General features: G+C 34.3%; 2 protein-coding genes across 3 annotated transcripts; one reads left to right on the plus strand and one right to left on the minus strand.

Annotated features, from left to right (window-relative positions):
- Window positions 1-373: 373 nt before the first annotated feature.
- Window positions 374-8205, minus strand: LOC106670711 (leptin receptor gene-related protein). 2 transcript variants are annotated; one of them, XM_014401270.2, is made up of 4 exons: window positions 8003-8205; window positions 2345-2419; window positions 2061-2244; window positions 374-924 (listed from the first exon to the last, which is right to left on the minus strand). In XM_014401270.2, the coding sequence occupies exons 2-4, from the start codon at window positions 2383-2385 to the stop codon at window positions 811-813; spliced, it is 339 nt and encodes a 112-aa protein (XP_014256756.1). In that variant the 5' UTR covers window positions 2386-2419; window positions 8003-8205; the 3' UTR covers window positions 374-810. The 2 variants fall into 2 exon arrangements, with proteins under 2 accessions (XP_014256756.1, XP_024084389.1); XM_024228621.1 differs by lacking the exon at window positions 8003-8205 and adding an exon at window positions 2563-2588.
- Window positions 8206-14013: 5808 nt separating this feature from the next.
- Window positions 14014-22146, plus strand: LOC106670707 (transitional endoplasmic reticulum ATPase TER94-like). Its single transcript, XM_014401264.1, has 14 exons — window positions 14014-14200; window positions 16920-17025; window positions 17100-17353; window positions 17431-17623; window positions 17696-17930; window positions 18000-18133; window positions 18337-18585; window positions 18648-18812; window positions 19790-19912; window positions 19984-20196; window positions 20264-20447; window positions 20579-20703; window positions 20782-20934; window positions 21550-22146. The coding sequence occupies exons 1-14, from the start codon at window positions 14184-14186 to the stop codon at window positions 21799-21801; spliced, it is 2403 nt and encodes an 800-aa protein (XP_014256750.1). The 5' UTR covers window positions 14014-14183; the 3' UTR covers window positions 21802-22146.
- The last annotated feature ends 2375 nt before the right edge of the window (window positions 22147-24521 follow it).

A 24521-nucleotide genomic window follows, 5' to 3' on the forward strand; every position in this document is an offset into this window, starting at 1 on the left:
AGTCAACTTCTTCTATACACGGCTGATTAGCCGTTGTCGCTTGATGTTAAGCAAAATATTTCTTTTTGTTTAACTGTAAATAATTTTTGTCAGCAAACATCTTTATTATTATATTTAACTTCCTTTGGTTAAAGAACACTCTTGTTTTAATTTTGGTAGTTAACGGCCTCACCAAGCAATTTTGGTTTCAAATGGACGGTTGGATGGTTTCAAACTATTTTACTTTTTTACCCAATGGTGTGCAATGTTGTTTCCAATGGACGAATTAGAGCAAAGTTTGGTTCTGGAAAAATATTTCCATTGTTGTCACACAGAGATTATAAAATTGTAAAATAATCATTCAGAGGTATAATGAAGGAATAACATAACCAACTACAAGTTGAATAATTTATTTAGTAGCCTAATTATAAAATATAAAAGAGGATGAATTAAACCTATAAATACCAGGTTCAGCAGATATTAGAAACGCAATTAAGTTTCTGAACAAAAGCACTTTGCATTTACCCCGTGTTTCAAATTCTTTACAATAATTAATAATAATAATAATAATGACTCTGTAATACTGTTTAAAAATCAGTAATCAAAATATACATAATTAATGTAAGGCGTAAGTTAAAAATACTTATTATTTAAAAATTTTCTAAGTCTTTAAGTGTTCGTAATAAAAAAACAATAAAAGAAAATAAATGTTTATATTACCAAAACTAGCATATTAACCAGAATCATCATTTATGGAATTGGAGTTTAAAAATAAATTATTTTTAAGGACAAATTTTTTTTTAATGCATTATAAGATAGTCGCCAAGATCTTCACCACATGCTGTAATCACTATCTTCTTGGTACAAGGTAACGAAAAACCCAATAATTGTGAAGTATACAACGACGTTACCGGCCAACGTGAGATAGCAAGCTCCCCATTTTATCTGTAATTAAAAATCATGTGAATATTTGTCTGTAACCATTTCTTCTATATTGTTGAGAAAGACATCACAAAAACGTACAAAAACCAACAACTGGCTTAATGATCATTTAAGGGTAGAGTGAAATAAGCTTGACTTATTAAAAGATTTGGTTAATTCAAACCCAAACGATCCTTCCATTTCAGATGCTCGTAACAAATTTAAAGACAGCTCTGAAGGAAGTCACAATCTCAAGAAATGACACCACGATTAAAAACAACAATAACCCCCAAAGAACGATATGGTCAATTACAAACGCAAAATGGAAATTTAGTAACAAGAAAATTAAGTCCAGAAATCTAACTTATGATGAATTTAATGAATACTTTACAAACTCATGTGAGTCATGCTGAAAGATTGCTTGGAAATTTCCTTAGTGAAATCAGTTTTCAAAAAACCGTAATCCTAAAGGTGTGGGAAATTATCAGCCAATTTCTTTGCTTCCAATATTTTATATCGAAAATTTTTTGAAGGTAATATGTTGTTCTCAATATGGCTTTATAAAATATTGTAATAGAGAAAAAGCAATCCTGAGATTTGTGGAATTTTCTTTGCAATGCTTTGAAAAAGACAGACTCTATTTCAAGCTTCCTTGATCTCAGCAATGCATTCGATTGTGTTTACCATTCTCTCTTGATTAAGAAATTAAAATTATATAAATGGTTATTGATCACATCTGATTTTGTTCATTCTTTCCTTAGTAAAAGATATCAGGCTCCCTAATGGTTTAGCCTCAGAAAAAGAAGAATAAGAATACATTTATTCTTAAACATAAGATTATTTGGAGGTCGTGAGATGCGGTCTGGTGTGACGTATGTTTTAGAAAAACATTTTCTTTTTCATGCCAACGATTCGATTTTACTGACATCATCTTCAGGGCTCAAAGTGTTTGTTTTCCGTGTAGATGTGTCATTCTTGTGTCGTGTTGGGAGTGCCCTCTCAGTGTGGGAGAAGACTCGCAACACGACACAAATAAATTTTCCTGGATAACTTTTTTTTTTTTTTTTTTTTTTTAATGCATTACGTCCTGTCTGCACTGAACAAAATGTAACAAGAGTAAACCTTATATGTATTTTTAAAAAAAGCCATAATTCTTTTACCGCTTCTGCTCGTGCCAGAACTACTGGTAGTGCGAATGATGACACGACGAATGCCATTGTTATAAATATTGCTAGATCCATACTTGAATTGGTAGTCCCAGTTCTTTCGGTGTAACGCCTAGCTAACAATGTTGGTAGAGGTGCGAACATGTAAAATACCACTACAATCAGCGGCCACCACACCCTTTAAAAAAATATATAAAAAAATATTACTTGGATTATGATAGGTAGAAAAGTTAAATGTCTTTTTTTAAGTAATACTACTGAAAAATAATATTATTTACTTGTAATCTGGTAGACCACAGGCAAGAATAATAAATGTCATGCCTATAGATCCAGCAAATGCTAGAGCAACCAACCTGAAAATATTTGATTTTTTTATTATATATTTTTTATAAAATGTGTTGTAAATTCATACAAATTTCAAAGAGTTTACAATATAATTATATTATATTCATTTTAACATAATTCACAATTTAAAAAACAACTAGTAAATACTTACGCTGTAGGCATCAGCGAACACATGGAACAAAAAAGAAATTATTAGACAATGAGTAAATAAAAGAACATCATTTATTTATTTTTTGCTAAAGCATAAAAAAAAAATTACTGAATAAAAACAAGTCCATTTAATTCCTAAATTAAAATTTAATTTGTTAAAATAATTTTCAGTTTGATCTTTACTTATGGGCAGGTTTACTAGGTAAATACTGAATCCACGAACCCTACAAATTAGGGAATTAATCGAAAATGTCACGGATAGCTACTAATTTGTCTTTTTCTCTTCTCTTTTGACATGAATTGTCAAACCTAAGACATCCAAGGAGAAGATTCCTGTATAGGTTAAAATTTCATTTTTCGTTTTAACCCTCTACTAGACTGTTTTGTCAGCAGTTGTAGTGAGGAAAACAAATCCGTGAAAATAACCAGGGTAAATGTGTATCGGTTCATATACCTTAGTGCAAAAAGTACATCATGCTGTAAATGCCTCAAATAACATAACAAGTTGCTCTTTTTACACTAACCAAACCCAAAGATATAGAAGGAAATATCAGTCTATGCTAATCAGTCAGCAAAGCAGTTCGGGACGGCATCAACATTGAAACAATTTCAGTCAGATGTCATTTTGTATCTCATATGGGCAAAATTAATGAATAATAAACTGAGAAAAATCAATTCATGACCATGAAACTTTCTTCTTGTCGAAAAACAAGGATGGAGGAAACGGTATAGACCAAATTGAGAATGATGCACATACATATAATGGAGAGACTAGCTAATCTAGCAAGTGAAACTTAGTGATATGAAGTTAACAGTAAAAAATATTTTCATTCAGTATGATCACATACCTTACACTTGAGTATAGTTTTAAAACAAAATAACATTAGCAAAAAAGAAGCTGTTGCTGTATCTGGGTGGTACCCACAGGGGGTGGTGTTCTCCCACTGTTGATGGTCACTTTTTCCTTCAGGCATACTATCTTCATGTAAAAGAAAAACAACAGAAAAGTATTGTTCGATCTAAGAATAAATATGACCTTACCTAAAAGGTTGACAGCCTTGAATGCAATACAAAAAAAATAAATAAATAAAACTTCTCCACTAAACAAACACAAAATAAGTCCAATAAACAAACAAGTAAGTGCGACCTGTAAGAATTTAGTGATTTTTAAATATTGTCCGTAAATGTATACAGAACTAAAAAAGATTTATTATATATAAACGATCAACGATAAGGCAAATTGGAAAGAAAGATTAACTCATTTTGCATATTTTGAAACTATTTCTAATTATTTAATTGGTTAACAAATAAAAACATACAGTTATAATATGAAATTGAGGCTTCAACCATAATAAATTGTTGAGTTTTGTTTTGCAGAGTGATCTATTCTACATATTATTTATTAGTTATTCATATAAAACATTTCTTCGTATGAGAACATTCAGTGTATATACAGACAGTGTGAAAACGTGAAAAGATTTGCCATTTTAAAGAGAAAATTATCAATGTTACAGTCTCGAAGGTGGTTTCCGCACAAATATGAAATGAAAAATACGCTGTTTCTTACCCACATAGTAAATAACATCAAATCCAATTGTGGCTTTAGGTTGAGACAATCTCCGTGTAATTCCACAGAAAACTGTATTTTATTGAGAACTAAGAACAAATGGCAATTGCAATGTAGAACTGGTGTTAGATCTTGGATATTCACAAAGCAAAACTAATAATAATTTATTATTGTTGAAGATATAATTTCAATATTGTAAGTAGATTTTTGTAAACAATTTAAATGTAATAATTCATAATAAGGTAAATACCTGCATACCTGGTGGTCCTGCATAAACCCAAAAAACTTGGGTTATAATACATCCTAAATAGAGTAAAATGCAACCAACTGAACTGTTCTATATCAATCAAGTCGGAAATTATGAATTTTTACCTGTTTTTTGAAAAATCCTGACAATAAGCCTTAAATTGGCATTTTTTTCAAGATCTAGAGCATTGATTTTAATTTTTAATCATATTTTTGAATTCTGTATTAAATTTCTTATAAGAAGGAGCTATTTTCAGTCTTATCAAACATGGATTATGTTTACTAATTCAACCCAAAATAAAGAATTTTAAAAATGAAGAAACTTTTCATAATTTTCAAAAATAACTGTTTTTCAACAAACATTTGTAGGGGTGCTGAACATCATTAAAGCTGCTTCATTTAACAAGCTTTCTTAAGGTGTACTCCAAGTTCCAAAAATGTTAACCCTTCATTGGTAAAAATCAACCTGTAATGTTAAAAAAACGTGGTTCAAATGTGTAAATTTAACGCATACACATGAGGAGTGAACTGTGTGATTTCGAAAATTTTAAACAGCACGTTGATGATGCAGGATTTAAAAAAGGAATGAATTATGTAAGGTTATTAAGTAAAATATCTTTATTATGAAATAGGATATTAAAAAAAAACAACGAAGAGACTTAACAAATGTTCAAAAAGCATTCTGTGATACCTAAGGCACGTTCTGCATTGTTCTCTCATTTGCCCATGGGAATTTTTTAATTTTGTCTTGAGATTTCGGGCTCCCTCTTCAATTATTTATGGGTGTTTTGTACATAATTTCCATCAGGTAGCCCCACATAAAAAAGTCTAGTGGATTGAGATCAAGTGGTTCACACAAATCTATTTCTCTTTTGTATGTTTAAGGTTCTGTTACACTGCTGGAGTTTGAGACAAGTTCAATCCTCTCCTATTTTGTATTGGCAGCTTAGAAGGAAATGTCGTTATTGCCCCAACCCAGCTATTGATAAAAATAAATAATAAATTAAAAAATAAATAAGTAACTCCTCTTTTGTATTCATTAAATTTACAGATTTTAAGCATGTTTTTTTTTAAATATTCCAGGTTCATTTTACTGTTGAAGAGTTGATGTTTTTTAAACTTCAAATGCACCATAAGAAAGTTTATTAAATGAAGAAGATTTTATGTTTGGCACCTTTACAAATATGTTTATTNCTAGAACGTTATTTAAAAACCTGGATATATCAACATAAAGCATATTAGATGAAAAAGTTTTTGTGAAATTTGACAAGTTGTAGGTATTTTTTTGTAACCTCAGTAGAACGTGCAATCATGACCAAAATTTTAAATTTTGTAATTTTGACATGTTCCAACTGATATTGGCGAACATTTTATATCATTCAGATTATTGCAAATAGAAGTATCTTACAGCAAATTTAGCGTCCTTTCAAATGGTTTAATTGGATTTGTTGTAGTCTCAACATTTTGGAAGTTGTAAGCGTTTTTATGTGGTAAGGTAGTGAAAAGTTGAAAAAACCTAAATTGATGAATATCTTCAAAATAGAGAACTTTCCGAAAATTTTCTGCTGGGCATTTTTTGCTCCAAACAAAGAGTAGAATCAATTCCCTGAGTTTCGTCAGAAGGAACTGGAACACCCTGTATAGGATGTATATAACACAATTTTTTTTTTCTTTCGGATTAATGCTGGACCACCCTGTATATAAACTAGCAGGCTGAATAAACCTTTATTTTACCTTTCAAACTTTAAATTAATGACATTAATTTAAACCAAACCGCACCACAATTTGGTCACTAAAACGATTTATATAAATTCAAGCATGTACATTTAAATTACATAACATGTGTACATAGTTGAGCCTATCATTTCTCGCAGCTCGCCGGCAATTCCAACTTTTGTAATTTACAAAAATTACCAGCAGGCCTCGAGAATCATCCACCGGTGTTGGCATCAGGGGTCAGACCTCAGTCCTATCCATCCATACACTTAAGTTGAGCTCGAGTAGCTATCAACACCTAGATCATTTGAGGCCCCAGTGCAATCAATCTCCAAATCCAAACCCATTCATATTCTCATTAACTCTTGAATACAATCTTTACTATTTACATACGATTCATTGTTAGGGTGGTGGAGTACTTGATATTCTTCTATCATACTTCACACTTATTATATAAACTAATCTAATTAAGGGTTGATATAACTCAACACTGTCATTAGCCCTCTCACTAAATTTATGCTAATAAATACATTCACTATCATAACACAAGATTATCAGTACTACATGCAATAAAAAAACCGTTTCCTCTAAAATCAAAGCAGGGGATTCAAGTATTTGCTGCTGAGCTTAAGCACAATCGTCAGGATTGGTAGAATTCCTACATGCACTCTATACGGAGCCAAGGAATTACAATTAAATATTTCAATTAAGTAGGACACATCGAGCAACCTTTCTCTAAATGCCCAAAGTGTCCGTGCGCCAAACTCACATGGGCTATCCTTAATCGGGTGAGGATGACTCTTTTTCTACGAGTCAGATCCTGCAATCAACAGTTCTCAGCCAATCCAGGATCACGCCTCTGTCTTATCCATCCAGCCACCAAATCTTAGCTATAGGGGCTATCAAAAGCCAGATCATTTGATTCCCTACGCAATCAGTCCCCAAATCCAAATCCATTCTAATTCTCACTCACCCTAGATTACATTCTTTCTTAATTCACGCCAAACAATCAGTTAAGACGGTGAAGCATTTGATATTACCCCATCAACCTATTATATAACTAAACTAATTGGGGATTGATATGTAATCAATATTCCACCATCGCCCCGTCGCACTACACATTCACAATAAATACATTCACTCTCAATAAACACTATGGATACAAAACTATCATTACTATATATAATAAAAAACAATCCTGTTTCCTCCAAGAAACAAAAATGGGGGCCCAAATACTAGCATGTCATTATTATGTTAGATTTCTACACACTATATAGAGGGTCGTATTGAGCAATCTTTGCACGCAGAACACATGGTAAGTGTGTGTTAACCGGCACGGCCTATTCTTAATCGGCTGAGGATGAACCCTCTTCTATGAGTCAGATCCACCGAGAGCCACTTATCGCCAGTTCTCTTGATATACAAAAGTTTTCTGCTGATCTGGCCCATCATTATAATGAGTCAATTTAATGGAATTTAATATGTCGGGTTTTATATTGTGCAAAAATACCGGCCAATAGCCAAAAATAGAAAAACGAAAAAGTCATTTTTTTCTTTTTTTCCTTTTTTAGTTTATAAATGGTATAGACATATGAGTGAATCTGTGGTCAAGGAGAGATCATGGGAAAGTAAACAGTCTAAATTTGAATATATGAGTGGAAATGTTTTTAAAAAAACATGAATATGCCCATAACGATTCGGATACGAAGAAGTTTTTTTTGATCAATTTTTTAAAATAAACTGCTGAAATAATCTAAATATTTGGTAAATTTCGCCCTTTACAGGAGGGCTGCTTGTTTTCAAGTTGGCAGTACATTTCGTTTAATAATAAAAGTTGGATGTCGAGTAGAAAAAAAGAATTTCGTCCAAAACTTAAAAGAAAACCTAAGGAAACTAAATTATGTAAACTCACCCTTCATTCCTGCCATTTTTTAATTGAGTGGCTAATTAAATTTTCAGTTGTTTTGAGGTGCTTCGAGTCGGGACGAAACGGAGGTTTTTCTCGTTTAGATTCGCATTTCGCGGAAACGGGTAAACTCGGGACTTTTATCACCCTGATCACAAACGAGAAACGAAATAACTCCCAGGAAATCGGCGAACGCGAGACAGAATGCCATAGAACGTATATAAACAAATTTGCCCATTCAAAGGGATTGCCAAGCGAAATACGTCACTTTTCGTATTTGGTGAACATCACAAAAATTAATTAGTTGACTTATTAACTCATTGTGAACAATGATAATAAAAAAAATGCTTATTTTTAACATGTTTATTGCTATTTGTGAACATTGATGATACTTCTGGTATGCTGACGGCTCCAAAGCCTACAAGGGCACGAAAGCTGGAGTCTTCAGATTTAACCTAAAGACCGACCTGACGGTAAACCTACGTAATTATGCTAGTTTTCCAGTCTGAAATCATAGCAATTGTACAATGCGCCAGAGAATTAAAAAGGCTAGGAAGATAGCCATTTTCTCTGACAGTCAGGCAGCACTAAGGGCCCTAGCCTCATGTGAGGCGAAGGCAAAGAGTGTTTGGAACTGCATGGAGGCCCTGACGGAAGTTTCACTCTGGCATGAGTCCCTGGCCACTCGGGGCACAGAGGCAATGAAAAGGTTGACATGTTGGCCAAAAAGGGAGCTAACATGGACTCTCCAGGTCCTGTACCCTGCTGTGGCCTAGCATCTTGCCACAAAAGAGGATACATCAAAATGGATCCTTAATGAGTCCAAAACCTGGTGGAACAATACCACAGGCATGAGGCACACAAAGAGATTCATAGAAGTACCAAATGCAAAACTTACAAAAAATTAGTGCAAGGCAACCACAACTGAACCAGGATTCTGGTTGGACCCCTGACAGGACATTGCCATTTAAGAAAGCACATGCACGGATAGGAGCACAGACAAAAGAAACACTGTGCAGATTCTGCCAGGAAGAGGAGGAGACCGCAGAACAAATTATATGTTTTGGTGAAGGTCTATATAGGTGCAGGTTCTTGCAACTGGGTCAAGAAAAACCTCAAGCAAGATCCTACACTAAGGAGCCGCTGGCAAAGCTATGGAGGCTGATTGACAACCTGAAGCTGGACAGTGAATTATCAAAAATAGGGGAGCATAACAGATCTAAGGTCTATCATCGCTCTAAGGTAAAGGTCCCGGGTTCAAATCCAGCGGCCCTGCATTCGAATGACATACAATACTTACAAATAGGCTTTTTTCCAAAAACACCGTCACCTCCTTTTTTTTTTTTTTATTGGCCTTATGATCTTGCATATTAGCCATGGTACGAATTTTTGTGTCTTCCAATTGGGGGTTATCGGGAAAAAAGGGCCAGAGGCCGCGGCGTGAGAGTCTCTGTCTCAGAGTCACCCTGAGGATTGATATGACCTCTGCTGTTGTGAACCCTCGTTTAAAAAAATANCCAAATAAAAAATAAAATTAAAAATTAAAAAATAAAAAAATAAATAAATCTATTCAGGTCGAGGTGCAGTAGGCCATGTGGCCACCTCTTTTATCCCTATCCCTACATTGATGACAATAATAATACACTATTTCAAATCATACATTGGGCAAAAAAAATGTCCACCCTTTATATTTTTAACTCTTGGACAATCCTCCATTGATTATCTTACAACAATATTTGGTTAGATTAAAAGGATTAAAGGTAAATAAAACACAGATAAAATGTCCCACTTGTGTTTACAATTGGATTTGTAAATAAATCTTTGAATAGTCCATCTCTTCTTTGTTGGCTTTTCTATAAAGTTTCATTCTAACATTCCAGTGGTTAGATTTATTTAAGTTGTACCATTTTTAAAGTTTGTTTGAGTCATGATTTTAAATGATACAGATTCAGCTAGAATTGTAGTATTGTTGGAAGATAGAATATCAGGCGTATATGGCCAGGGTGCTTAACCCAGAACAACTGTCTGAAGAAACAGTGTCTACGCCAATTATAACCCAGCTCAGTTGAGGAACTGCGGCAAAGGATAGAAAATGTTTGTCAATCCATCTCCTCCCCTGACTAACATGTTCAATGTTAATGTCATTTCATGCACTGTAATTACTGCTGGATTACGTGCAATAAGGCCTGCCACTGGTCCGTGACTTCTGACAAGGCACAGAATAGCTTTCACAAGAAGTTTCACAAGAAATCACATCAATTGGTCTGAGTGGGAGTGGACTAAAATCTTGTTTTCAGATGAGTCAAGGTTTTGCTTGAGGTCTTCTGATGGCCGAGTGAGTTTAGAAAAAATTCAGGAGAGCGATATATACCCACAACATTTTCCCTCTGGAGGAAGCTATGGATGTGGTGGTATTATGTTTGGGCAGACATTTCTATGTAAGATCACATAAACTTCATCTTCATCGAGGGTTCCCTAAGAGCTGCGCGATACATTATTGTTGTGTGTTATCAGAAGAGTTGTAATGCACAGTAGACAAATACTGGTCGTGATGCGCAGGTTATAAAGAGGCCGGCTCCTACTCTAACCTTAATCTAACTCACAGATAACCAAGCCATTTTACAGAAATATTATAGATATACGTTTAGCTGTTTACTCTGAGGGTGGTTATGAACACATCTTCACTACTTAAAAACAAATAATACGGCATACTATTTCAAATTGGAAGACTAAAGAAGGACCTGAAGAAATTCTAAAGGAGCATTGGAAAGTGCAATGGTGTGACATAGAAGCTACGATTAGATCACATTGGACAAGAAGTCTTTATAACGCCAAATAAATCAATCTCAGAAGACACAGGATGAGAGAAATCTTCAGCTTCTTCACTCGCCATTGTCCATCATTGTACTATCTCAAAAAATAGGAAGAAAGTGATTTTTAGGAAAGTACTCAAATTCTTAAAGGGTGTGGATAAATAATAGAGGCGATCCACAATAGTTACATAATTAGGTAGTGAATAGGAACATGTATTGTAAGCCACCAAAAATTTCAGAATTAATTTTGAAAAAGTTAATAAATTTACATCACTGTATTTATTAAGCCGAAAAGATATTTGCACTATCAATGAAATAATATCCCATTATGACTTTTAAACAAAATGAGATGAAAAATAGAAGTAAGGACTATCTTTTGTATGGAAAATACCCACCCCCCATTCTTGAGATAACAAAAACCAACACAGAAGCCTCAATCACAGAATGGGTTAAAAAAAATACAAAAGGAAAAGTGGATAAAACACTAGAAGTGCTAGTCACAGTAAGGTTATGCTAAAGCAGCCTCACCAAGACTGGCAAACAATTAGAGAGGGCTAAGTTCAGAGGAGGACTACCGATCCTTGGCACCTGAGAATGCATATCCATAACATGGGTATATTCAATGATGACCCTATTTGTTGGTTATTCATTGAGGAGGAATAAACAGCCACCAATATGATCTTCAAATGTGAAACAACCACTTAATGGAGACATAATCTGGAGTACAAAGAAAACGCATAGAAAGGAATTGTAGCAATGACAGTCAATAACCTAGTACTCCTTAGGAGAAGGATTGAGTCAATTACACTGAACTAAGGATACAACAAAAGTGCAATAAGCCCGAAGGCTCCAGTACTCGGGGGAAAAACAATTAACAAAAAAAAAATATTAGATATATTAGTGAATGGTGAAGCACAGATCAATGTTTGCTATTTCCTGTATAACACAAGGGTACATCCCAGAAAAATGTCATTTTTATAAAATATTGTAATAATTTTTTATATCAAAATCAAACACAAAAACATTGATTCATGGATATGTAATCTAAGCCGTCCCTAATCCTAACACTAACTTTATCTAACCTAACCCAAACCATGCACATTCCCCAGTAACCCAAAATTAATGGCCATAAAATAGTCATGTAAAAAATTGTTTATCCAGCCAAAAGCCATATCTTTTTAATATGATCTTATTTATAAAAAAATTGAAGAATGAACTTCATTTTTTTGGTTGGTTTTATTTCTTTAATTTCTATGTTTTATCCCAATGTAGGTTGACAGCTGAGAAAACATGTGAAAAGCAATGTAACTTAAATTGCACAACATGGGGATCGGAGGTACGGATAAAAGAGGCAGCCACAAGGCCTTCTACACCTTGACCTGAGTAGAATTATAGTTCTCCCCTGTTTTTTATCTCACTGGTGAGCTTCAGGTTGTTAATCAACCCCCATAGCCTTGCCAGCGGCTCCTTATTTTAGATCTTATGGCTTTTCCTGTCCTAGTTGCAAGAATCTGCACCTACACCTTCACGAAAACAAAAAATGTGTTGTGCAGTCTCCCCTTTTTCCTGGCAGTATCTGCACAGTATTTTTCCTGTGTCCTATACGGTGCATGTGCCTTCTTAGACAGTAGTACAGTAGTGGGATGTTGTCATTCTATATCAATGGGTAGTCATTGCATGTCAATAAGTTGTCATTCTATATCAATGGATTGTTGTCATTCTACATCAATGGGATGTTGTTCTACATCAATGGATTGTTGTCATTCTACATCAATGGGATGTTGTTCTACATCAATGGATTGTTGTCATTCTACATCAATGGGATGTTGTTCTACATCAATGGATTGTTGTCATTCTACATCAATGGGATGTTGTTCTACATCAATGGATTGTTGTCATTCTACATCAATGGGTAGTCGTTGCGTATCAGTGAGTTGTCATTCTATATCAATGAGTTGTCTTGTGTATCAGAGAGTTGTCGTTCTACATCAATGGGTTGTCATTCTATATCAATGGATTGTTGTCATTTTATATCAATGGGTTGTTGTCATTCTATATTAATGGGTTTTGTCATTCTACATTAATGTGTAGTCATTGTATATCAGTAAGTTGTCATTCTATATCAATGGCTTGTTGTCATTTTATATCAATGGGATGTTGTCATTCTATATCAATGGGTTGTTGTCATTCTATATCAATGGGATGTTGTCATTCTACATCAATGGGTTGTTGTCATTCTAGATCAGTGGGTAGTCATTGTGTATCAGTAAGTTGTCATTCTAAATCAATGGGTAGTCATTGTGTATCAGTGAGTTGTCATTCTATATCAACAGGTTGTTGTCATTCTATATCAATGAGTTGTCTTGTGTATCAGAGAGTTGTCATTCTACATCAATGGGTTGTTATTCTATATCAATGGGTTGTTGTCATTCTATATCAATGAGTTGTCTTGTGTATCAGAGAGTTGTCATTCTACATCAATGGGTTGTCATTCTATATCAATGGGTAGTCATTGCATATCAGTAAGTTGTCATTCTATAACAATGGGTTATTGTCCTTCTATATCAATGGATTGTTGTCATTCTATATCCATGGGTTTTTGTCATTTTACATCAATGGGTTGTTGTCATTCTATATTAATGGGTTTTGTCATTCTATATCAATGGGATGTTGTCATTCTACATCAATGGGATGTTGTCATTTTACATCAATGGGTTGTTGTTATTCTATATTAATGGGTTTTGTCATTCTATATCAATGGGATGTTGTCATTCTACATCAATGGGATGTTGTCATTCTATATCAATGGGATGTTGTCATTCTACATCAATGGGTTGTTGTCATTCTATATTAATGGGTTTTGTCATTCTATATCAATGGGCTTTTGTCATTTTACATCCATGTGTTGTTGTCATTCTAAATCATTAGGTAGTCATTGTGTATCAGTAAGTTGTCATTCTATATCAATGGATTGTTGTCATTTTATATCAATGGGTTTTTGTCATTTTACATCAATGGGTGGTTGTCATTTTATATTAATGGGTTGTTATTTTATATCAATGAGTTGTCATTCCATATTAATGTCACGATGATTGTCAATTTTAAATTTCCCAATGTATTTGACTGGGAAAATAGAGGAAACGGTCCCCAAGAGTGTAAAGCCGTGTTGCGAGTGCTGGGATTGCCGGCGTTTTCGCTACGGTTGGCAGTGGATCTGGATAGGCGTTAGTTGGGTGACCGAGCGAGTCTGACTCTGACCGATCTTCCCGCAGCCGCAGTCGCCAGTCATTTTCAACTCTTCTCCCGAAGCCCGATCTGCATTCCTCCTTCAAGTATTTCTTCTTAGAGCCGAGAAAAAGCCCTGTCGAGCCAGAATGTCTGAGCCCAAAAGGTATCAAATTGAGTCAATCAATAAAAAAAAAAATAAAAGCTTATCCGATCATCTCAACCCTTCCACTTGTCAGACGAGGACGAAAGCCGAAAAGAACCCCGCTTTTTTTATTGCACTATGTCATATTGATTCAGTGAATTATTTCCTTTCGAACCTTTATCGGTGAAGAATTCGGTCGGATTGACATGCAATTAAAGCTTTCAATTACTAATTTCATGGGGTGATAAAAGAATCTGCCGTCAAACGGCCCTGTTATCACAAATTTAAATTATTCGCAACGTTCTTCACGCCATTAAATCTAATTATATTTAAAACGAAACCGATAAAAAGACCGTTTTCGAATATCGTAAGGTTAACCGCAGTCGACAGTTGTCGAGTCATCCCTCCAAACCTTTTTTAAACCAATTATTAATAAACTATGACCTTCTAAATTGTTCCACCCTCTTCAAAATCCGCTTCACTCGTCACTTAGACTTTGCCGATTAACGTCGGGTATGAACAACCACAGGAAAAAAGCTTTCGACGATATACTTTATTGCCTTGACATTTGACAGGGGGGTTTTGCTCTCAGACGGAATTGTCAAAATATTAATATGAATTATCTCCTTGCCCAGACCCATCAAGTATAATATTGTACATTATACAAAACTTCGATTGTCAAAACCCCTTTTGCCAGCTTTTCAAAATTAATGCACTCATATTTGTAGAGTAAACTATAGAGTCAAGTGTGAATTTCAGTTATATCAATTATTTTAATGAGACGAGGTGGCTAAAGCATCCCAACCTCCAGACTAAACCGCGATCAGACCCTCTGTCACTAAAAGTGCAATAAAAAACAAGAAAGTGGCTACACCGGAGGGCCAGGATCGGCCAAGAAGCTCTCATCAAGAGCTCTGTCGATAGTTGGCCCTTAGAGGATCTGACTCGTAGAAAAAGGTCATCCTCCCCCGATTAAGGATAGGCAATGCGAGGTTGACGTCCAGACACTAACTTTTGGGCCAAAGCCTGTGTGTATGCCCTGCGTGTAAAGAAAGGGTGCTCATTTTTTCCCACATTGTTGATGGTTGCAATTCCTTGGTTCTATACAGGGTGACTGGCTAAGTGACAAAAATTTCAAGAGGTGTTTCTACTCACCATATGCAACAAAAAACTTCCTATCTGTCCAAATCTCAACAGGGAAGAAGTAATTTTTTTTTTACTTACGTCCACTAAATTGCTTACTTCAGAATGAGTGTAGAAAAATCTGGTTTGTGCCACCTGAAAGAACGTTAAATTTGCTGTAAGGAAGCCTATTTACATTGCAGAATTGATGGAAAAGTTTTTTTTTATTTTTATTTATTTATTTTTTATTTTTTTTTATTGGCCTTATGATCTTGCATATTAGCCATAGTACGAATTATTTTGTGTTCAAATTGGGGGTTATCGGGAAAAAAGGGCCAGAGGCAACGGTGGGAATCGAACCCACGACAGCGGCGTGAGAGTCTCTCATGCTAACCACTCGGCTACCGCGGTCCCCTAATGGAAAAGTTCTGCATGAAAAATTCAGAAAAAACAAAAACGTTGAAATTTTGAATTTTTTGAAAATTTGGATTGGTAACTGTTAATAACTACAAACTCCTGGAGCTTTGCTAATTCCCTCAGAAGTTCTCCATTCAATTAGCTTCCAGCGGTATACCAAGTTTTTTGGATTGCGCTTCTGGAAGGCGCAAAAATTTTGCATTTTGTTGAAAAAACTTGTGTCAATGAAGAGGGGCACACTCAATTTTCCAGAAAATCCGCTTGGCTCTTGAGTTTTGTGTCAGTTCTTTATAGTTCAATTCAATCAATTTGCTTTATGTTATCGTCTGGTTGATTTAAAATATGTCTTGGTTTCCTAATGAACATCTTGCTGATATGCATTTCATTTATGGTTACTGCAACGGTAATGCTACTGTGGCGGGGAGAGAATACCAAGCTCGTTTTCCACATCGAGACGTTCCAGCAGATCGCATCTTCCAACGACTTCATCAGAGGCTGAGGAAAACTGGTTCTTTCACCCGAAGAATGAGGGAAGACAATCAATGAATTGGTGTAGATGAGGAAAGCATTCTGTTAATCGTGATCGCGAAACCAGTCATGTGCATTATGTATAGACCTTGGTGTTTCACAATGGAGAGTTTGGTATACCCTCTGTCGGGAAGGATTGTACCCTTACTGTTTTACGAGGGTGCAAAGTTTGGAACAAAATGACCACCAGCAGCAATTTGTCAAAAATTAAATTTGTCATCTTCAGTACCTGACGACAGATCAAGCTGATAATATTGTTTAGTTGATATTTATTACATACAAAACTTGTGTTTTGTTTTTGTTTCACTTCATCAAAGTATGATGTATTTAAATTTTCTTCATTGTATTTATCTTAGAATAAATAAGCTATTTCTATTCAAAGACAACGACCAACTACCCGTTGTGTATCGCGGACAACAGAGCAAGCCACTCTACAACCCAATTTTCATACTATAATCAATTAAAAAGCCATGGACTCTACCCTGACTCAAACCCACAACGGCTAGTCTGACGCCCTAACCACTTGACCACCACGGTCCTCCTTATTTCTATTCGATCTGCTGTTTTTTAGTAGATTTAAATTAAATAAAGCTGAAAGAAGTGCTGTGTACTGATTACAGCATGATTGTTTATTATTTTTGTAATATATCATTTATGTACATGGTTATTTCAGCCCGGAAGATCTTTCAACTGCAATACTTCGTAAAAAGGATCGTCCAAATAGGCTTCTTGTTGATGACGCCATTAATGATGATAATTCAGTGGTCAGTTTATCACAGGTAAATCTGTTATAAAAAAGACTAAAAAAATAAAGGTATATGAAATTCCACTTTAATTATTTGATTTTAATTAGGCCAAAATGGATGAGCTGCGACTTTTCAGAGGTGATACTGTTATTTTGAAGGGTAAACGCCAGAAGGAGACAGTATGTATAATACTTTCTGAAGAAAATTGTCCTGATGAAAAAATCAGAATGAATCGTGTTGTGCGTAATAACCTACGTGTTAGAATATCAGATGTAGTGTCCATTCAAGCATGCCCTAAAGTGAAATATGGAAAGCGAATACATGTGCTGCCAATAGATGATACTATCACTGGATTATCTGGGTTTGTCACTTGTTTTATGTCATTTGACAATTTTCATTCATTTGAACAAAACATTGAGGAAGTTTTAAATTCTTCAGGAACCTATTTGAAGTTTATCTCAAGCCGTATTTCCTTGAAGCGTATAGACCAATTCACAAAGATGATACTTTTATTGTCCATGGAGGGATGAGGGCAGTTGAATTTAAAGTCATAGAAACAGATCCTAGCCCTTATTGCATCGTTGCTCCTGACACTCTAATACATTTTGATGGAGATCCTGTCAAGAGAGAGGTAATTGTAATCAAATTAAAAAGAATCATACTTTTTTTTCACTACAAATTCTAATGCTATTTTATTTTTTAGGATGAAGAAGAAGACCTGAATGCTGTCGGTTATGAAGATATTGGAGGTTGTCGAAAGCAATTAGCACAAATTAAAGAGATGGTCGAGCTTCCCTTGAAGCACCCTAGTCTTTTTAAAGCTATTGGTGTTAAACCACCAAGAGGTATCCTTCTTTATGGGCCACCTGGTACAGGAAAAACATTAATTGCCCGGGCTGTTGCTAATGAAACTGGTGCTTTCTTCTTCTTAATCAACGGTAAATTTAGTTCCTATTATTTTCAGCCATTAAATGTAGACATTTGTAAATACTTTTTACTTGCAATAGGTCCTGAAATTATGAGCAAGTTAGCCGGTGAATCTGAAAGCAATTTGAGAAAAGCATTTTCTGAAGCTGGCAAGAAACCACCTGCGATTATATTTATTGATGAGTTAGATGCTATAGCTCCAAAAAGAGATAAGGTAAGAATCATAAAATATAAAATAAATATAATTTATAATTATGTTTATTTCATTTAAAAATATTTTTAAAACTTATAGATTTGTGTTTTTCCAAATTTTGCTTCTTAGTCTAGTTATATAGTTAGGGTGTTTTACACAGAACACAAATAGGTTCAAAGACTTATTATATTAATCAATAATTATTGCAAAATATTGTGTTTTAGACACAAGGTGAAGTGGAACGGAGGATAGTTTCTCAATTATTAACACTAATGGATGGCTTAAAAAGAAACTCGCATATAATTGTCATGGCAGCCACGAACCGGCCTAATTCAATTGATCCTGCCCTTCGTCGATTTGGAAGGTTTGACCGAGAAATTGATATAGGCATTCCTGATACTACTGGAAGACTGGAAGTGTTGAGAATACATACCAAAAATATGAAGCTTGCTGAAGATGTTGACTTAGAACAGGTAATATTTAAACAGGTAAAATTTTTAAGAATTAGGTAATAAAACAAACTCTGATTTTAAAGATTGCTGCAGACACACATGGCCATGTCGGCGCTGATCTGGCATCGCTGTGTTCTGAGGCAGCTTTACAACAAATACGTGAAAAAATGGATTTAATCGATTTAGAAGAAGAGCAAATCGATGCCGAAGTGCTAAACTCACTTGCCGTGTCCATGGATAATTTCAAGGTAATATATTTCAAAAAAAATCTTGAAACTTCCCTAGAACGGACACTCTTGGGGAATAAAATATTGTTCGCTCAATACAGAGGTGTGTACAAAAATGTTTCGCGTTACAAGTTAGGCCACGGTGGGGGTTAATTTTTTCACTGCATAGTTTAGCCAATAGTGATCTAAAACTAAGGTCATCTCATCGCAATTAAAAATGTTTTTGGATTTAAAATTGGTGCAAAATTAAATTTTTCCGTCCAGCTTTGTTGTACAACTTCGGTTCTTTCAATAATGTTCTTTAAAATAAATCGTGTGACACGTAAATTTGTCGAACCAACCTGAATATGTTTTAAAATCCGTTTGCCCTAAATGTTTTGCAACTTCTAAGGCCTTTCTCAGATAAGTGGACCAGTTGGTAGTATTTTACAAGCCTGAGCATAGCAAAACCATTCAAATTCATCCCAGTCTACGGCTGAACCAGATGTTTTAGAAAAGGTTGTGGGATTTGTCATTTCCGTGTCTGTAAAATGTACCTAGAAGTTACTTTTTATTTAGAATTTCACTTGCCTGGGTTTTTCCGTTAGAAAACATTGCAGCCAAGTCTCACAAATCTAGTTTTTCACTTTCACTCACTTTAATTATATTCATTGTTTCTTTAAGTTTCAAACTCACTTAAGAAGTACATGTTTACAAAGTGGCATAATCAAAATCTAGGAACATTGGGAAAATACTGTAAGGTGAACAAAACACATAGGGGAAACAGTGTTTGTCAGAAAAATGTTCATTTTTGGAGGCTGCTGTCCGCTTTTGGGAAATTTTTAGAACAATTGTTATTGGGAGTGTCCTCTTGTAGAAGATTTTAATGTGAAGAATCTGGGAATTAAAATTTGTCCATTCAAGGTTTCTTCTGTTTAGATGTGTCCGTTAAGGGAAATTTCACTGTATTTATTATGTACAAATTGTGGATTTACACTCTATATTTTTCTTTAACACAGTATGCAATGAGCAAGAGCAGTCCAAGTGCTCTCAGAGAAACCGTGGTTGAAGTTCCAAATATTTCATGGGAGGATATTGGAGGCCTCGACAATGTCAAGAAAGAATTGCAAGAACTTGTGCAGGTAAGTGAATAAAGATTAGTTATTTGTTTTTATTTATATGCTAAATTTATTGTTAAATTTTGTTATCTCAGTACCCAGTTGAACATCCAGAAAAGTTTTTAAAATTCGGCATGCAACCTTCACGAGGAGTACTTTTCTATGGGCCACCTGGTTGTGGTAAAACACTACTTGCTAAAGCCATCGCCAACGAATGCCAGGCGAACTTTATATCGGTCAAGGGCCCTGAATTGCTTACTATGTGGTTTGGAGAATCTGAAGCTAATGTCAGAGACATATTCGACAAGGTGTTTATCGACGGTTATATTGTTGTTATTCAATTGCATTTTTACTTCTTGGGTCTTTTCATTTTAGGCTCGTGCCGCAGCTCCTTGCGTTCTTTTCTTTGATGAATTGGATTCAATTGCAAAATCCAGAGGGGGAAGCGTAGGGGATGCAGGTGGAGCAGCTGACAGAGTAATAAATCAAATTCTTACTGAAATGGATGGTATGGGAGCCAAGAAAAATGTCTTTATTATTGGAGCAACTAACCGACCTGGTAAATATACTTTTTTATAATTATTGTTTTTATTTTTTTTATTACTTTTTTATAACATTGTTTCATTAATATATGTAATTTTGTTTGAATTTGTACATAAATCAAAATTATTTTTATCTCATTTTTCCTAGATATTATTGATCCTGCTATCCTTAGACCTGGGAGGCTAGATCAGCTTATTTATATTCCATTACCAGATGAAAAATCAAGAGAAGCTATCTTTAGGGCCAATTTAAGGAAATCGCCAGTTGCAACTGTAATCTTAATTTCATTATAAAATCGATTAAACATGAAAGTAACGTTCAAAAGTAAAGTTTATTTTATTTTAATCTAGGATGTGGATTTGTCGTATATCGCTAAAGTAACCCGTGGTCACTCGGGGGCTGATCTTACTGAAGTATGTCAGAGGGCTTGCAAGCTAGCTATTAGACAGTCAATAGAAGCAGAAATAAGGAGGGAAAAGGAAAGGGCTCAAGGCACCATGGATGTAAGGATGATGGTTTTCCTAATACGATTTATATTTTTATTTATTCATTAATAATACAATCCCTTTAACGTTGACTGCGACAGAACAGCGTAAACCAATTTATCACAGAAAATAACTCTCTGGTACTTAAAAATAATGCAAATGATTTTCTAATAATTTATGACTCAACAGTTGTGTCCCTTGCACACTAAGTAAATGAAGTAGGCAATCCGCAGAACGTTGTTCAGTTTGGGTGTGTAGTTGAGTAAAAGTCCTTTCTAGTTTCTACAATAATTTTTCCTTTATTTTACAAAATCATAGTTAAATAATTAATTAAAAAAATAAAATAGCAAATTTAAAGCATTTTTACTGAATAAAATAATAGTAATCAGTTCCAATTAAAAAAATAAATAAATAAAATTGAAATGATTGTAACCAGTGACACTATTGCTCTTTCTGAGGCCACCCTAAGAATTTCAAATGGAACTGGGTATAGATAAATAGTTTTATTACGTAAATAAAATGTTTACTATGTTAAATGGTAGTTTTTACCTTAATTCCACAAGTTTTTGTAGGTTTTTACTGCACAATAATCCGGTCTTTAATGAATACATGACTTGTTTTTACCTTTTACAGTTGGACGATGAAGATCCAGTACCTGAGATTACAAGAGAACATTTTGAAGAGGCCATGCGCTTCGCTCGTAGATCTGTTACTGACAATGATATTCGTAAATACGAAATGTTCGCACAGACATTACAACAGTCGAGAGGATTCGGTAACAAATTTAGATTCCCATCTTCAGGGAATGTACCAGCTTCACAGGGGACTTCAAACAATGAACCGACAACTTTCCAAGACGATGGTGATGATGACTTGTACAGTTAATTTTACCAATACGAGAGATCCATTATAAAAAAAATAAATTAAATTAAATAAAAAAACTGAAGTGGAATGTAATATTTTTTACAATTTTCACATTTTATAATATGAATCACACGATGCCATTCCTGGTGTGAATTTTAAAATAACAGATTGTACTATTAATGTTTTAATCTTCAAAGAAACTATTTTGCGATTTTGTTGAATTTAAAATAATTTACAGTAAACTTGAACTTGAGTAATAAAAATTATGTTACAAATTATCTGTAAATTTGCAATATAGTTTAAATACAGTTTTCCACATTCAGTATGGCATTACAATGACAAGAGCTGTATTAAATTTAGATATTTAAAGGACACAAATCAGCATGAAAATTGTGTTTTTCTACCAAAGGCATAAAAATGATCATTAGTTTTTTCTGTTATTTACTATATGTGTAAACAACATATAAGGTTTCTGAAAGTTTTAATAATTTTTTATCAGAATAATTTTGTAATGAAGCAGATTTGTTTGGTTACTGTCATTTAAAAAAATGATTGACTAGATATTTGTTCTGGAGTTTTCATCTTTTTTAAAATATATATGTGAGAATTATTATTTATATAATAAGGCATTATTTAATATATAAAATAATGTTTCGGCATAAACACTCATCAAAATTCCGTTTTTTTATAGAAATAATAGCAAGTACTAGCTGTTCCATATACATTTATTCAAATGAGTGTTTGTGCACAATATCCATTTTATAAAATTTACTGTCATTTTAGGAATTAAAAATGACAAAGCTATCCGTGTACTTGTATACATAAATATGTATGTATCAAATATATATATGTGTATGTATACATCAATCAATCATAATTGATAATTAATTTAAAATTTAATTAAATTTAAAACCTTGCATAAAAGTAGATTTTTTTTTACAAATTAAGTAACCAACCAATTCCTGAGCTTTATTTATTTAAATAAATGTTATTAAAAGTTGTATTTTTTATTATTTCCCTTAAATAAAGTAAAGAAATTACTGTCATACTGGAGGGCTTAACGTCCAATGAGTGTCAAGGATGAGGGGTCAGAACTACTACAATACTCTTTTTTTGAATTATACTTAAATAAATCTTTAATGATATTCCTACAGAATTATAATATATTACCTACGCTGTACCAATTTTAGTCATACATTTGGTTATAATAGTGTACATTCTCGGACAAAGGTTTAGAGGGTAGTGAAGAGGCAGCTAAAGCTGGATGTCCCAACCTCTAGACCACTGTGATCGGCCCTCTGACTCTAAAAATTCATTAAACAACATGATTAAAAATATTTGGTGTCAGTGGGCCAGATCGGCTGAGAACCTCTCGCATATCAAGAGCACTGTCGATAGGTGGTCCTCAGAGGATCTGACCTGTAGACGAGTCAGTACTGATTAAGAATAGGACATGTGAGTTGACTCATGGACACAAACCAAGCGGTATGTGGCCAAAGCCCACTTGCTCAATGTGTCCCATCTAGTTGAGAGGTGCAATTCCTTGGCTCCATATACAGAGCGTATAGGAATGCCACCTTACCTGAAAATTAAGCTTGAGTACAGCAGCGATTATCTGGGTCCCCTGTTACAATTTTTTTAAAAAATGGCTGTTTTACTGTATATAATACTTAATAGATATCTTGTCTTGTGTTTCTTTCAGAAGCTCAGCAGTAGTATAGACCATCAAGTCATCAGCAAACAGGAGAAATTAACTGAATAAAATCAAAGAGAAATATTATTAAATACTTAGAAAATAACAGGGCTGAGCAACAACCCCTGAGGTACACCAGACAATACTGCTATTCTTTTAGAACTTACTGGATTAAGTTACACAATTTGATATTTATTATGCAAATAGGAGGTAAACCAATTGAAATTAATTTATACCAGCTGTTAATCAAAAATTATTCATGCGATTATTTTACAATCAATTTATACATATGTTTCACTTTATCACTTCGGATTTATATAAGCCCAAATTCACACATGTATGCACAAATATATATACATGTACAGAGTTGAGCCTATCAATTCTTGCAGAACACTGGCAATTCCACTTTTGTCATTTATAATAAATTACTGGCAAGCGTCGAGAATCATCGACCTCGGTCTTATCCGTCCAACCATCGAGGTTGGGCTAGGGGCTATCAACAGCTAGGTCAAATCAGCACTGAACGCATGCAGTTCCTAGATCCAGACCCATTCACACTTTTACTCATTCTTAAATACATTGTTTCCTATTTACATACCGCACTCAATTAGGGTGGTAATATCCCTCCATCACCCTCTACACATAAAAAAACTAACCTAATTGAGGGTCGATGTACTAAATATTCCACCATCAGCCCTCTTACACTAAACATTCATGCCAATAAATACAGTTCAGTCTCGATCATACACAAAACTATCAGTACTATACACAACAAAACAATACTGTTTCCTCCAAAAATCAGTACATGGGATGCAGACACTCGCTGCTGTGCTCAAGCACAATTCAAGTAATTCACTTTATTCTTTGGTAACATAATATATGTATATTCAAAGACAAAAAGAAAACCCAGACACTGGACAGATATTTATGTTTATTTCAAACTACATGTATTTTTATTGTCATATTAATTGCAACTTTCAATTAATTATTCTTTTTATGTAAGGTCTTATCACAAGCGGGATTCGACATACGACCATTGGCTGAAAGG

This window comes from Cimex lectularius, unplaced genomic scaffold, assembly GCF_000648675.2.
Source record: "Cimex lectularius strain Harlan isolate CLEC.00 unplaced genomic scaffold, Clec_2.1 scaffold235, whole genome shotgun sequence".
NCBI classification, from domain to species: Eukaryota; Metazoa; Arthropoda; class Insecta; order Hemiptera; family Cimicidae; genus Cimex; species Cimex lectularius.

What these genes read in the sequence shown, in the direction of transcription:
- LOC106670707 (XM_014401264.1), top strand. An exon ending in ACTATCACTGGATTATCTGG is followed by an intron (nt 17,354 to 17,430) that starts GTTTGTCACTTG and finishes TAAATTCTTCAG; the next exon opens with GAACCTATTTGAAGTTTATC. An exon ending in TGGAGCAACTAACCGACCTG is followed by an intron (nt 20,448 to 20,578) that starts GTAAATATACTT and finishes CATTTTTCCTAG; the next exon opens with ATATTATTGATCCTGCTATC.
- LOC106670711 (XM_024228621.1), bottom strand. Translation starts at nt 2,585, where the DNA reads ATGTGTTCGCTGATGCCTACAGC. An exon ending in TGTGGTCTACCAGATTACAA is followed by an intron (nt 2,245 to 2,344) that starts GTAAATAATATT and finishes ATTTTTTTAAAG; the next exon opens with GGTGTGGTGGCCGCTGATTG. An exon ending in TTCTGGCACGAGCAGAAGCG is followed by an intron (nt 925 to 2,060) that starts GTAAAAGAATTA and finishes TTTTAATTACAG; the next exon opens with ATAAAATGGGGAGCTTGCTA.